Raw genomic sequence first — 13816 nt, 5'->3', positions numbered from 1 at the left:
CTCGCTTTGGTGACAGTGATTCATAATGTAGACCGTGGAAACTCGCAGTCTTTTGCTATACTTGAGAACTTGCGGCATAAGAGATGAACGCTACGCAATGGAACCCACTTATATTTATTTCTCGCCTAAAACAGTGCGTACTTCTCCAGAGGGAACACGTAGTGGAAGTCGAACAATTTTATCACAGCCATGCAAATTATTTAGTTTCATAATTAGTCCAGTCAAGAAGGAAGGTTCGAAAAGTACTTCCCAGTGCCCGTTATAACGGCCCTTCTGCTAACATAGATCAAGCAGCACGGCACTTCGGTCAGTAGGTCGCAAAGCAACTTCATGGCACGCACGAAAACGTTGCATTGAAAGGTTTATATTTTCTAAGCCAGCAATGAGCATAGGTGAGAGAGAGCGAATACGAGAACAAAACGATACCGGGGTTAATTCGAGGGAAGGAAGGAGTGCGAGAATTAGAGGTGACATGGCTGCAAGGTGCTGTGAAAAGGAAAACCACCTATAAAAATGAGAAACCCAATCTCGCCGTAACAAAGACACTGCAAAATATTCCCGCTAACCTGGTAAAGAACGCATGCAAAACAGAATGGGGATTTCCTATAATTATGCTCAAGCACGTACTCTTGACGCAAAGCTTATGGGCTGCAACAACGCCGCAATGTGTCGCAGCTGTCCTCCTCCTCGTCATCATCATCATCATCATCATCATCATCATCTGCCTGTTTTATGTCCACTGCCGGACGAAGGCCTCTCCCTGCGATTTCTAGTTACCCTTGTCCTGTGCCAACCAATTCCAACTAGCACCCGCCAATTTCCTAATTTCATCACTCGACCTAGTCTTCTGCCGTCCTCGACTGCGTTTCCCGCCTCTTGGTACCCATTCTGCGACCCTAATGGTCCAACGGTTATCTAACCGGCGCATTACATGACCTGCCCCGCTCCATTTTTTCTATTGATATCAATTAGAATATCGTCTATACCCGTTTGCTCTCTGATCCAAACCACTCTCTTTCTGTCTCTTACCGTTATGCCTAACAATCTTCGTTCCATCGCTCAACGCGCGGTCCTTAACTTGTTCTCAAGCTTCCTCGTCAGTCTCCAAGTCCCTGCCCCATATGTCAGCACTGGTAAAATGCATTGATTGTACACCTTCCTTTTCGTTGATAATGGTCTGCCGTATGCGATCCCACCCATTTTTGTTCTTAAATGAATTTCCTTTTCATGATCACGGTTCCCCGTAATTAATTGACCTAGGTAAATGTACTCCTTCACATACTCCAGAGGCTGCCTGACGATCCTGAACTCTTGTTCCTTTGCCCGGCTATTGATCATTATTTTTGTCTTCTACATACTAATCTTTAACCCCACTCTTACACTCTCTCTGTTAAAGTCTAAAGAAAAAAATCCGGCAGAACTTATTTCACAATGATTGTCGACGACAATGCATTTATCATAACATCATTAGAGCGAGGCAACGTATTGTAACAGTCGGAAAGAGTTACGTAACGCCCATAAAATGAGGTAGAACAATATCTTACTTTCTTACTGGCCACTTCGCGCGTATTCCCGGGTTTCTTTCACGCTCGGAAAGACACTTTTATGTAGCACGTATTGAGCAAGAGAAACCTGTATCAGGTGTTTTTATGTCGCTCTGCAATTTTCTCATTGGCACTTTTTTATCTAATTTTAATGTTTGACAAGTTGATTAAGAATGAAGTCTAATAATTGAATTATGCAGGAATGGCAAAGGCCATTTGAGTATCTCAAAGTGACGGCAAACAACATAACCGTGGTTCTGTTCAGCTACGTGGCATTCGCATATATTTGAACTCTGGACAAAGTTAGCTGGGGCACCCTGTATATATTTCCTAATGTTTATGTAGCCCTTTTATGCACTTTTCCATCCTCTAAAAATGTTTACAGCGTCGCTGGGTTCGCGATCGCAGACGCAGACTACCCTCGTTGCGTTGCGTGCACGCGGTGTGCGCGTGTTGTAGTAAAGCCCTGACCGTGCGATAGGCAACCGAGTTCTCCACGGCCATGTGGTAAATTAAGCACGATAAGCCTTCTTGTTCTTGAGTGATTGCATGAACTGACTTAAGGCAAATTGGACACTAAGCAGCCAAATTTACCAATCCAATACGAATATCACAACGCTTAGGACTGACCATTCGTTAACATATGCGAAAGATGTAACAACTAACCAGACCGCCTTTCCACCTCCACTATGTTTAAGGAGCGTTAAGCGAGGCCTTAGACGGAGATAAAGCTACCAGAAAAAATAATAATAAATAAACAAAAAGGGCTTGGCCTTGCTCCAGCTGACCCATTGTTAGTTTTGAATATATCCTAATTTTATAGCACCAACTAGTTATGCGCCATCCTCGACTGCGCTTCCCTTCTCGTGAAACACATTCTGCAACCTGAACAGCGAACCGTTGTTCTCCCTACTCATTTTATGTGCCCCTTAACTCACTCCATTCTTTCCTATGTCAACCTTACTCCTATCATTCTTCATTCTATCGCTCATTGCGTGGTCCTTAACCCTTTGCTTCCTACAAGCGTTTCTCAAGTTTCTTCCTTGTTATCTAAATTTCTGGCCATATATTAGTACCAGTTGAATACAATGATTGTACAATTTCATTTTCAAAAATAGCGGTTAGCTGCCGGTCATGACTAGGTAATGCCTACCTTGTGCAGTTGAACACATTTTTATTGTTCTGTAAACTTAATCATGATGATCCTGGACAAAATAAGTAAATATTGCGTAATTATATTGTCATAGATGTTTTTTGTGTGCGTGCATACACCTCTGCATCCCATTCTTTCCTCGACAAGCACCATATATCACCTTAGTCCTAGTGACATCACTGTGTTGACGTCTCATGCTCTAAATCTTGGTGTTTGCATTTTGGCATAACTGCTGAACAATGGGACAAACAAGCAAAAACACTGCTTCAGAATAATGTTGTGACTTGAATAAACGGCGTAATGTTCCTTCAAAAGGTACGTTATCGCGCCAACGCTCCCGAAGTCCACGTATCGTCCTCACTGTCGTCGTCGAGCGCATGCTTTCATTTCGAACTCACTTGCTCGTCTTGCAGAAGCATGTTCGTCCGTCTCCGAGTCCTCGGCAAAAGCCTATACGATGCTGAAGAACCAGCTACCTGCAAAATGTTTCATACAACATGGAATCTTAGTACAAGGGGTTTGCATATAATAAATACTGCAGGGCACAAGAAAAAAAAAAACGGACAACACACGTTCACGATTCCTTCTTATCTACTGAGACATCCATTCTGGCACTGTGGAAAGCACCACTTTATTTTCGCTTGTCTGATTTTTTTCCTCAAATGATTTAATTCATCTACTAGACAAGAGAGAAGCGGTTATAGAGCGGTTTCTTAGAGAGGAGTGTGGATCAGACAAACAAGTTCTAGCTGACAATTTAAAGTAAACGCCCACATTAAATTTAATTCATATAACCTAATTCATATTCATTTTTATGCGTAGTTTTCTTTCTGTTGTGTGCTACAAAAGGGACTCGGTCTTGAGGTCAACGTTGTAAGCTTGGAGAACATACGCAGAAACTCACGTTCTTCTTTCCGCCGCGCAATAGGACAACGTCCATGCACCTGCCATCCCGACGTGGCTGCAGTGCGGCATGTTGAGATTACCTTCAAATTTACATATTTTTACACTATTTCTAAATTTCATTTTCTTGCACAAATATCAAATATAATACATATATCAATACATAGGTCGCAGGTTAGGAGGCAGTTTACGCGTTAAAGGCTTCTTGCTTTTCATGCTCGATAACTCCTTTTGTCGGTCCTGTTTCGGTATTACCCTACTCGGAAACTACAACCTATATGAAAAGTAACGGCACGCATATACTTGATTGTGGCGCTTCATTGTCTTCGTTTTTCTGTCCATTTTCACGAAATGTAGTTCGCGCCCCAATCAAATGTACCAACGAAATCTAAGCACCAACTTGCTCAAGAAGTCCTTTTGATAACGTCACGCGCGAGAGGACAGTTCCGCCTACGACATTTAAGCGGTTTGATTTGCTCTGTACATTTGCGGTGCTGTTATATCGGGCACTAGGGGGTTACGAATCCTATCAGCTATTGTATTAACTACGAGGCGCTGTCACTGCAATATCGCGTTGACATCGACGCTGTTGACACTTTACACGTTGTTTTTCACAAACCACCTCAATTATGGCGCTTCCTCTATTGCGCCTTGTATGAAGTTTTTCATCAGCATTGTCATGTACGCCTATTTAGCACCGCCGACAATGTCTTCAAGATCATGACAACGAGGAACTTCACGCAAACACAACGTTTCTTGTCGGAACAATGTTGTGTGATGCACGTAATATAATCATTGTCCACTACACCATTTCCATTTAAATCTAGCCTTAATACAGTTTTATACGATCGCACTCCTTCTCTCTTTGTCTTTGTCTTGAAGATAGCTAGCTGTATCTTCATTCCCGCTGTGACAATAGGGAAGCTGGAGTTGACGAGATGGCTTTATACTGTCACGAGCCTTCAGAAGTACACTTGGAGGTTTAATAAACCGCAGAGCAGCCAGCTCCTCGAAAACGCGTCCATCAGGGTTGGCTCACGCGCAGGGAAGAGAAGCGCGGTCTTCTTTATTCTTTTGGGCTCAACCCACTCTTGCACTCGACCCACTACCTACATGTGGCATTATCCTCTCTTCCGAATAAAAACAGCCTCTCGAACCTGCAAAATAGGGGTAAGCAACAAAATCAAAACAAAGAAACGAAAAATAAAGCAACGCAGACATAGCGAATATAAAAAAAAGAAAAATAAACGTGACGCTAGCACAGTCAGTGAACAGAGAGGCAAGCTCACGAAGATAGATGAAAAGCAGACACAAAGAAGGGTGAATAGAGAAAAAAAATATATAAACGCGCAGTGTACGGCTTCATGCGCACAACATGAACTATGTCCGAGCTCGGTTGTCTTTGTGTCCAGGTCCGGCTCTGCGATGTTGTGTCCGGGACCACTTCGTAGTTAACGTCACTGATGCGGCGTAGTCCTTTATGAGGACCAAAGACTGGCAGCAACTTTTCACAGAGGCAACAGCGGCGAACAGGGGTACACACCCAGACTTGGTCTCCGAGGTTGTAGGACACGTCCCTGTGGCGGGTTTGCAGCGTCGTGCGTCCGTATGTTACCGCTGGCCGATGTGCAGCCGTGTGGGAGCCGACCTTTCTCGGCACGTTCAGCAAATTCATCGGCGTCAGGTGTCATGTGGTCGGCGTCTTGACACGGCGGCATGACATCCAGCATAGTCTCGACTTCGCGGCCATAAAGGCGATATGGTGTCAATCGTCGTCTCTTAAACAGCGCTGTTATACGCGAAATTCATGTACGGCAAGATTCAATCCCACATTTTTTGTTGAACGTCGATGCACAGTCACGTGCAATATGACTTGCAACACCCTTGTTCCTGGGCGAAGGAGCTCCAGGGCGGCGCGGTGGCTCTGACATGTGAAATAACGATTTAATAAATACCACTAATTGAAGGTGTGTTTAGGTCTGGAACTTACCCTGTATCTGCGCAGCCGTACAGTCTTGGAGCCTCTTCCATCACTGGCAGCGGTTTTGCAGGTAATATTGCACGGGAATGCACATGGAGATCATGTCTGCGATCGTCTTATTCAGTCGCTCGGTAAGTCCGTTGGTCTGTGGATGATACGCGGTCGTCGTTCGATGCCTGGTGTTGCTTAATTCAAAAACTTCACCCATAAGCGGGGCTGTGAACGCTGGCCCTCTGTCTGTTATGACAGTGGAGGGAGCACCGTGACGCAGTACGATGTAGCGCATGAACAATTGCGCTACCTCTGAAGCCGTGGCTCGTGAGATCGCCTGCGCGTCTCAGAATAACGTGTTAAATAATCAATCGCGACGATTACGCATTTGTTGCCGTCGGCAGGAAGAGGAAATGGTCTGAGAATGTCAAAGCCAATTTCGCCGAAAGGCACGTGAGGTGCTTCGATTGGCTGAAGGAAACCAGCCGGCTTAACGGACAGTGTCTTTCGGCGCTGGCATTCGCGACAGCCTGTAACCTACTGTCTGACGTTTGCAGGGAGCCCCGGGCTGAGTCGTGAGGAGCCTAACTCTAGCGAGCATCGTGAGTAGCCTAACTGACGAGATGTGGGTTCGTCATGGCAAGCGAAGAGGATGTCGGGCCGCATGTCTCTTGGAACCACTAGGAGGTAAGCACGGCGGTTCGAACGGGCATTCTTCTTATACATCACGTTGCCTCGTAGACAGAATGATGTCAATGAGCGGGACCGATGACGTGGTATGGGTGTGACGCGGCCCTTTAAATGATCGATGATCGGTCGAACCTGAGCGTCGTCACGCTGCCATCTGATCAAGTCCGACGAACTAATGGTGCCCAGGAAGCCGCCATCGTCCTCTGTTTCCTGACTGAGAGGATCAATTGGTGTGCGGGACGGTGTATAAACGTCTTCGTGCTTACGGCTGGCTTATAAACAATAGTGACGACAAATTCCTGTAGCCACAAGCTCCACCGTGTCAGTCGTCCAGGAGGGTCGCGTATGCTTGCCACCCAACAGAGTGCATGGTGGTCCGTCATTACGTTGAAGGGAGGACCATAGAGATAGAGGCGAAACATGATCATCGCCCACACGACAGCGAGGCACTATTTCTCTGTAGTCGAATAATTCACGATGGCGGGGGACAGTGAGCGGCTGGCATAGGCTATAACTATTTTCCCTCCATCTTGACGATGGACGAGCACTGCGCCAAGGCCAATGTCACTGGCGTCGGTATGCACTTCTGTGTCATGTGTTCAAGAACGGGTGCTGACTGTAGGCGCTGTCGTAATTCAGCAAAAGCTGCCTGTTGCCCATTATGCCAGGTAAATGGTCTGTCGTCTATTGTAAGGGAAGTCAGATGCTCCGCTACCTTCGAAAAACCCTTAATAAACCAGCGATTGTAGGCGCACAAACCCAGCAAGCCCCGGACGGCCTTGCTATCGACAGAACGTAGAAACGCGGCCACAGCGGCAAGCATGTCTGGATCAACTCGGACCCCTTTGGCGCGTACTACATGCACGAGTAGCTTGAGCTCTTCATAAACGAAGTGGCACTTTCCGGCTTCAGTTTGATGCCTGCCGATGGGATGGCTTCTAGCACACTCCTCAGGCGGTGAAGATGCTGCTCGAACGTTTCGGAAAATATGACCACATCTTCAAAATACACAAGACAAGTCTGCCATTTCATTCCAATGAGGACAGTATCCATAATTCACTGGAAAGTACCCGGGGCTGAACACAAGCCAAATGGAATTACTCGCAATTCGTAGAGACCATGTGGAGTCATAAAAGCTGTTTTCTCGCGGTCTCGTTCGTCTACCCCGATTTGCCAGTAGCCACTTTTCAAATTGAGATACGAAAAATAGAGGGCACGCCGTAGCCTATCTAATGAGTCATCGATACGTGGCAGCTGGTACACGTCCTTTGTAGTCACGTTGTTAAGCTTCCGGCAGTCGACACAGAAGCGGAGCGTTCCATCTTTCTTTTTGACAAGAACGGCTGGAGACGACAAAAGCTATTGGAAGGTTCGTTGACGCCATCGTCAAGCATGTCCCGGACCTGCGTATGTATCGCTTTGCATTCTTTTGCCGACACGTGGTTAGGCTGCTGGTTTATCGGCCGTGCGTCCTCGAACGTGATGATTCTGTGTCTAGTGATGGGAGTCCAGCGCGAAGCAGGTCCGGAATTCATGCAAGAGCTTGCGCAGTGCTGTCTGGCTATCCGTGGACAGTTTAGAATTGATGTCGATATGGCGCAGAAACGTGTCTGCTGTCTCCACTACTTTCGACGTGAAACAGTTGTTATCGTTTGCTACTTCGTCTACAAACGCTATCGAAGTACCGCGGAAAAAGTGCCGATGCTCGTTGCTAAAGTTGGTAAAAGCAATTGTGAGTGGCCATCACAAAGCTGTATAACACTTCCAGGAGCACAAACACCTTGGTTCAGAAGATGTTCCAAATTAGCTTCGGCCACCGCTTCGCCAATGCGTAAGCCACAGCATGTGACGTCGACGAGGACACTGGCTCGTGGAAGAAGCATTACACTGTCTCCAAAAACATGAAGTATGTCGGCACGCCATTGATCGTCCTGCACGTCGATTGCTTGGGCGGCTGAGAATGTGATACGACGCCCTTGAAGATTAATAATAGCGCCATATCCCTGGAGGAAGTCAACGCCAAGAATAACGTCGCGGGAGCATTCGCGTAAGACAATTAAGGCAACACGTTACGAATTTAGATCTTTGAATTTCAACTCTAGTCGTGCAGGCACCCAGTGGGGTAACAACGTTGCCGCCATCCGTCCGAATCTGCGAGTTATACCAGAGCATTATTACTTTCTTCAGCTGTGTTGCCATTTTCCCGCTTAATATAGAGTAGTCTGTGCCGGTGTCCACAAAAGCACTAACGTCGTAACCATAAACTGTCACTGCTGTATCAAGAAAAAGCCGGTCGTCCTGTTCAGCTGTAGGTGGTTCGGATCGGGATCTGTTCATGTGTGTGTTGTACGGGCGTCTTCAGCACTTCGATCGTCAGCGACCTCACCCTCAAAGATCGCTTCAGTTAGTTTTCCCGGCGGGCATTGGGTGATCGCGCGTTAGAATACCGCTGGGGCGAAGGTGAAAATTGTCTCGGGCACGGTGACCGCGACTGTGGCCCGGCAGGCGGTGGCAAGCGCTGCTGTGAGAGGTAGTCCACAATGTCCCCGGGTCGCTGGCCGTATCGGGGCGGCGGCGTATATGCGGGAAAGCCGCGAAGTCCAACGCGCCGGTATGGGCACTGCCGCTACAAGTGGTAAGCCTCACCGCAATGGAAGCACAGAGGCCGGCGATCGGGTGCGCGCCAAACATCCGACTTCTGAGGGGACGTGCGTCTATCGTCGATGTAGTAGACCGGTTGCTCCGAACGTTGGGCAACTGGAGCGGCATGAGTCACTGTTGGTTCCGATTGCCATGAAAATTTCAGCAGCGGACATGCTGTTCACTTGCTTCTCATACAGGTTGGACCGATGCAGAAACATCTTTTCCATGGTCGCGGCCTCGGACAAGAGCTCCGTGACCGCCCTCGTTACCGTTTTCGAGACACCAAAAAAAGCTGCTCCTTGACCCCGCGAATCAGATGACGTAAATTCGCATCCGTCATTATTGGGTCAGTTCGTATAAACAGGCGCGTCATGTATTCGATGTATGTGGTCACAGATTCATTTGGCAACTGCACGTGGGCCTGGATCGCTCGTTCCGCTCGTTTGTGGCACTCAGCACTGGCGTAGGTCTCCATTAGCCGACGACAAAATTGGTGCCACGACGTCCGTTGCTCCTCATGGTTCCGAAACCATGTACGCGCGCCGTCCTTCAAGTTGAAGTAGATGTGTCCCAGTTTTGCCGCGTCGTCCCAGTGATTCAAGGCAGCCACGCGCTGGAAGTCGATCATCCGATCTTCGACGTATTCGAACACGGCACCATGGAACGTCGTCGGGTCCCACGTGTTGTCAAGTATGTACCAATTCAACGTCGTCCTATCCGTAACGGTTGGGGCGAGTTGAGCGGAAACATTGGTCATACCAGTTGAATTGGTGAGAACCATAGCGTCGACGACTTCCGGGGCAAGTCCCCTGATGCTGCAGCTGGCCCGATGCACGGGAGTGTCAACTGGCACTGGATTTGTAATGCGGATCCTTAGAAGGGTTCGCAACATCCGTGAGGGCTAGCACATCTACCAGTTTGTCACGAGCCCTCAGAAGTACTCTTGGTTTTTTTTTTGTAACCGCAGAGCAGCGGACTCCGGGAAAACGCGTCCGTCAGGGTTCGCTCTCGAGTAGGAAAAAAAAGCGCGTTTTTTTTTTTGTTCTTTTGGGCTCGACCCACTGTTGCCCTCGACCCACTACCTACATGATGCAATATGATCGCACTCCTTCGCCCTTTATGTTAAGTTTAGTTGTATCTTTATTCGCGCTGTGGCGATAGAGAAGCTGGAGTTCACGAGAATGCTTTATACGATCGCACAACTTTCCCCCTTTATGTGAAATTTAGTTGATTGTATCTTTTTTCCTACTGTGGCAATAGAGAAGCAGGAGATGACGAGCTGGCATAACGACAACGCCAACCATAGTCGTGCGTCGTCTATGAACGGAGTCAGTGGACGGTCAAGGCCACAGCGTACAGCCATGACTACATGCATAGGTGGATCATATATAATACACGATACTTTGGCTCATCAAGCCACCACCAAGAGTTTCCATAAAAAAAACAAGTCTTGTTTAATTTTGTTCAAAGAAAATTGAAATTGATTCAGATATGACAAAAGTACCAGTGAATACCTCGCTTTTACAGCGAAGCTGTCTATAGCTAGGATCCTTAGTTTTTCCCGTGGCGTAATGTCAAGAGAAAACTAGAATCATTTATTACTTATACCCCCAAATACAATGGCTCATGGCCTCGTCAGGCAAAGGCTACAAGCCTCTGCAAAGTGAAGCTAAGTGAGCGTACACTATTTCGATTCAAGCTTACAAAACACAAATAGCGTAGGCACAAGGAAAGTCGCAGGCCAAATAAACATCTTAGGCTATAAACTAGATAAAATGAACGTGAATGTTGTCACTTGAATAATTTCGACCTACATCGCAATGGGTAATTCTAGTTGTCGTTTATAGCTTCGCTATCCAACCACCTTCACAGCGTGAATTGGAGACCACTCTTTTTTCAGTGTTGTTTGCTTGTTTTCAAATATCTTCTTGCCTCGTGGTAGAAAATTCTGATAATGTAGAAGGAGGCAATTTAAGGCGATGTTCTGACGTAACAAACGAGATAGCTTATTTTGATAATAAAACTTAATAAGCCAATTTTCCCAGCAAGATCATCAACAGACAAAGCAAGCATGTTTTTTAAGCTCGCGCGATGGCCAGGCTCATGTTATGTTTATTTTAAACCGCCTTTATTAAGGAACGCAAAAACCTCTAGCAAGAGGACACAAAAATTATGGAATAGGTTCGTTCGCACAGCCCAAAACCAAGAAATACATAGCCGTTGCATCTTGACTGCTGTACTGCGAAAACAAAGTTGTTACGCGATATGCGACAAGCGAAGTTCTCAGTCACTGCGGGAAGAACGACATAATCTGGTGTAACGTAGTTCTCACATATATCGAGTTTGCCACGAGCAAATAATACAGCCAGTAAAGACAAAGGAATCGATGCCTTTACCGTCTTAGAGTTCCCAGACGAAATTTCCAATCGACATTAGGGAGTTTTAGAATAGGGGCCCCAAACGTTTTGGGGCCCCAAAGAAATAGCGTCGAAGCCACTGCGCATGCGCAAGACGCAAACTGCGTTTGGGTTTTGCGTTGGGAACGCTATTTCACCGATTTAGCGGGAGCCCAAATAGCGGCCCCAAAAGTTTTGCGTCGGCAAACATGGCGGCACCCATCGAAGCGACGGCTCTAACCTAGCACAAAACTGGGTTCGATTCGTGGTAACGCGTGAAGTTCGCAAGCTAGGAGAAGTGACTGCAGTTATCGCTCTCTCTCAACTTGCGTGTGTTATGAAGATTGACTCATTAGACGCCGCTGATTTTGAATTCGATTGTGGATTTTATGGCTCGTAGGCCTAACACGGCTAAGCTTGGCTGGTGAAGGCTAGTAAAGTTGGTTTGTTCAAAACTAAGTGCAACTAACTGTTTGCTGCTTACATAATAACCTCTAAATTGTAATCAAACGCGAATACACGCAAGTCAAAATTATTATTCCTCTCATAAAATGGTATATTTTATTTAATAATTTCTAATAGCTTTTCTTTGACGCCGTAGTGGCGCTGTCAGCGCAAGACGCTATCCGCAAACGTAAAACCCTATTCTAAAACTCTTCACTCCTACGTGTCCCAACGCTGACACCCGCAAAGCTCTTTGGGGCCCCAAACTATTGGGGCCCCTATTCTAAAACTCCTTATTATACTGCTGTACCCGATGCCACAATTGAGTAATGGCGTTTTAGCTTGTGAGGCGCACGGAATTGTATTTCTTGGTCCACGTTTGGCACACGCTTGTGGCATCTACGTTAACCGCTCCAAGGTAGAGTTTCGCATAAAAAATAGAGCGTTTGAGCCGCTCGCAAAAAAAAAGAAAAAAAAAGGAACTTAACTTCTGCGGTCTGCGCGCCTAAACTTTGACTTGATTAAGCAGGCATGACGGAAAGAGGTACTCCAGAGTAATTTTGACAACATGGGGTTTCTTAATCTCTGCTCAATGCACAGCACACGAGCGTCTTTGCATTTCCCTTCCATCGAGCTGCGGCCCCCGCAGCCGAGATTAGTAGCGCAAAGCCGTATTCACTATGCCACTACAGCGGTTTCTTCGCATTTGCAGACTCATTCTTCAAGGACATGCCTTTGCTTCAACCTGTGCCTCATTATTCGCGCCCTTCACAATATGCTGGTATCCATTCTGAAAAAAATGGCGGCCTTTTTTGTTGGCTAGGTCCGGAAGCTTGGTATTCTACAGCTAAAATATCTCACAATCAATGTCTGATTACGCATTCATTACCTTGAGGATGTGGTTTACCTTCTCAGAATACCGTTCTTTTGGGTACCTGAAGACACAGAAATCTACTTGCCAGATGGCAGGCCACCATCTGCAGTGCGGCAGGCGCAAACATATGGCAGTGGTTGAGCTTCAATGCTTTAACGCGCGCGTACATGGCTAGGGCACATACTCGAGAGCGTCAGCATTCTGCAGCGTACGTGCCCTCAGCATAGTGCTTGATGCAAGTGGAGCAGAGATTACGGGAAAGAATCCGTCGTGTGTTAACACTGGAATCCCTGATCGGTAAACGATATTTTAAGGAAATTGCGGGGTTTTGCGTGCCAAAAGCGCTATCGATTTATGAGGTGCGGCGTACTGAGGGGACTCCATTATAATTTCGACAACCTGGGATTCTTTAACGTGCACCCAAGGCACGGTGCAAGGTAGTTTTTTTTTTGCTTTTTTATGCACTTAGCTCCAATCGAAATGTGGGTGACGTGGCCGGATGCGATCATTTAGGGATACGATTTCTTTGGACATGGCGCCTGGTACTAGGCAATTCTGTCGATTAATAATATCTGCAGCTAAACCTACAACGCATGGCAGATCAGTAATGAATTACATTGTTTCTGACAATTCCGTAGTAAGCAGTACACATAGATGTTTCTTTATTCTTCGGTACGCGGAAGCGGAAATGTGCTTTCCCAATAAACTTTTACCGCACGCCGCCCGGTCCCTTATGCACACTGTTAACGTATTGATTCATTTCTTTGCGGCATTTAAACTTCTCCATAGATGTGTAGGGCCGTCCTCCTCATCAGTTACCCTGTTCTGATTCGATTCACTGGTGATGGAGCGTGCTTTGCCGAAATGGCTTTCCTCCTGCTCTATTCATCGATTTAAAGACAGACCCTCAGACCGATTGCCCAATCTCCTTCCTAGTTTTTTGTGTTCGTGGTAATCCAATTTAGGCTGCAGAAACGGGCAGACAAGCTGCTACCCTATTCGGCGGCCTATAAACTGTCGGTATAGGACAGAATACTGTAGTTCAAGTAAGTGGAAACACTGCAACTGCATAGAACTTCCGATGCCCACGCGCTATGATATATTGGGTGCAATTAAGTAAATGTGAAAGTGCAAAAAAGAGAGAAAAAGAGAGAAAGCGGCGGCGGGATATATGGCGTATATCTGAGTTATGTCATC

General features: G+C 46.6%; 1 protein-coding gene across 12 annotated transcripts in view; it reads right to left on the bottom strand.

Moving 5' to 3' along the window:
- Positions 1-13816, bottom strand: part of LOC135903595 (uncharacterized) — a 1541440-nt gene that overhangs the window by 987716 nt on the left and 539908 nt on the right. For all 12 annotated transcript variants that reach the window (XM_070532127.1, XM_065433912.1, XM_070532131.1 and 9 more), the window contains one exon: positions 3096-3173. Coding sequence is in view for 3 of the 12 variants with exons in the window: in XM_065433912.1 (XP_065289984.1) it covers positions 3096-3173 (78 nt within the window). In the remaining 9 variants the exon portion in view is untranslated. The remainder of the gene's footprint in view (positions 1-3095; positions 3174-13816) is intronic.

This window comes from Dermacentor albipictus, chromosome 1 (assembly GCF_038994185.2).
Source record: "Dermacentor albipictus isolate Rhodes 1998 colony chromosome 1, USDA_Dalb.pri_finalv2, whole genome shotgun sequence".
Lineage (NCBI taxonomy): Eukaryota > Metazoa > Arthropoda > Arachnida > Ixodida > Ixodidae > Dermacentor > Dermacentor albipictus.
This window is presented reverse-complemented; position numbering and strand designations above follow the sequence as displayed.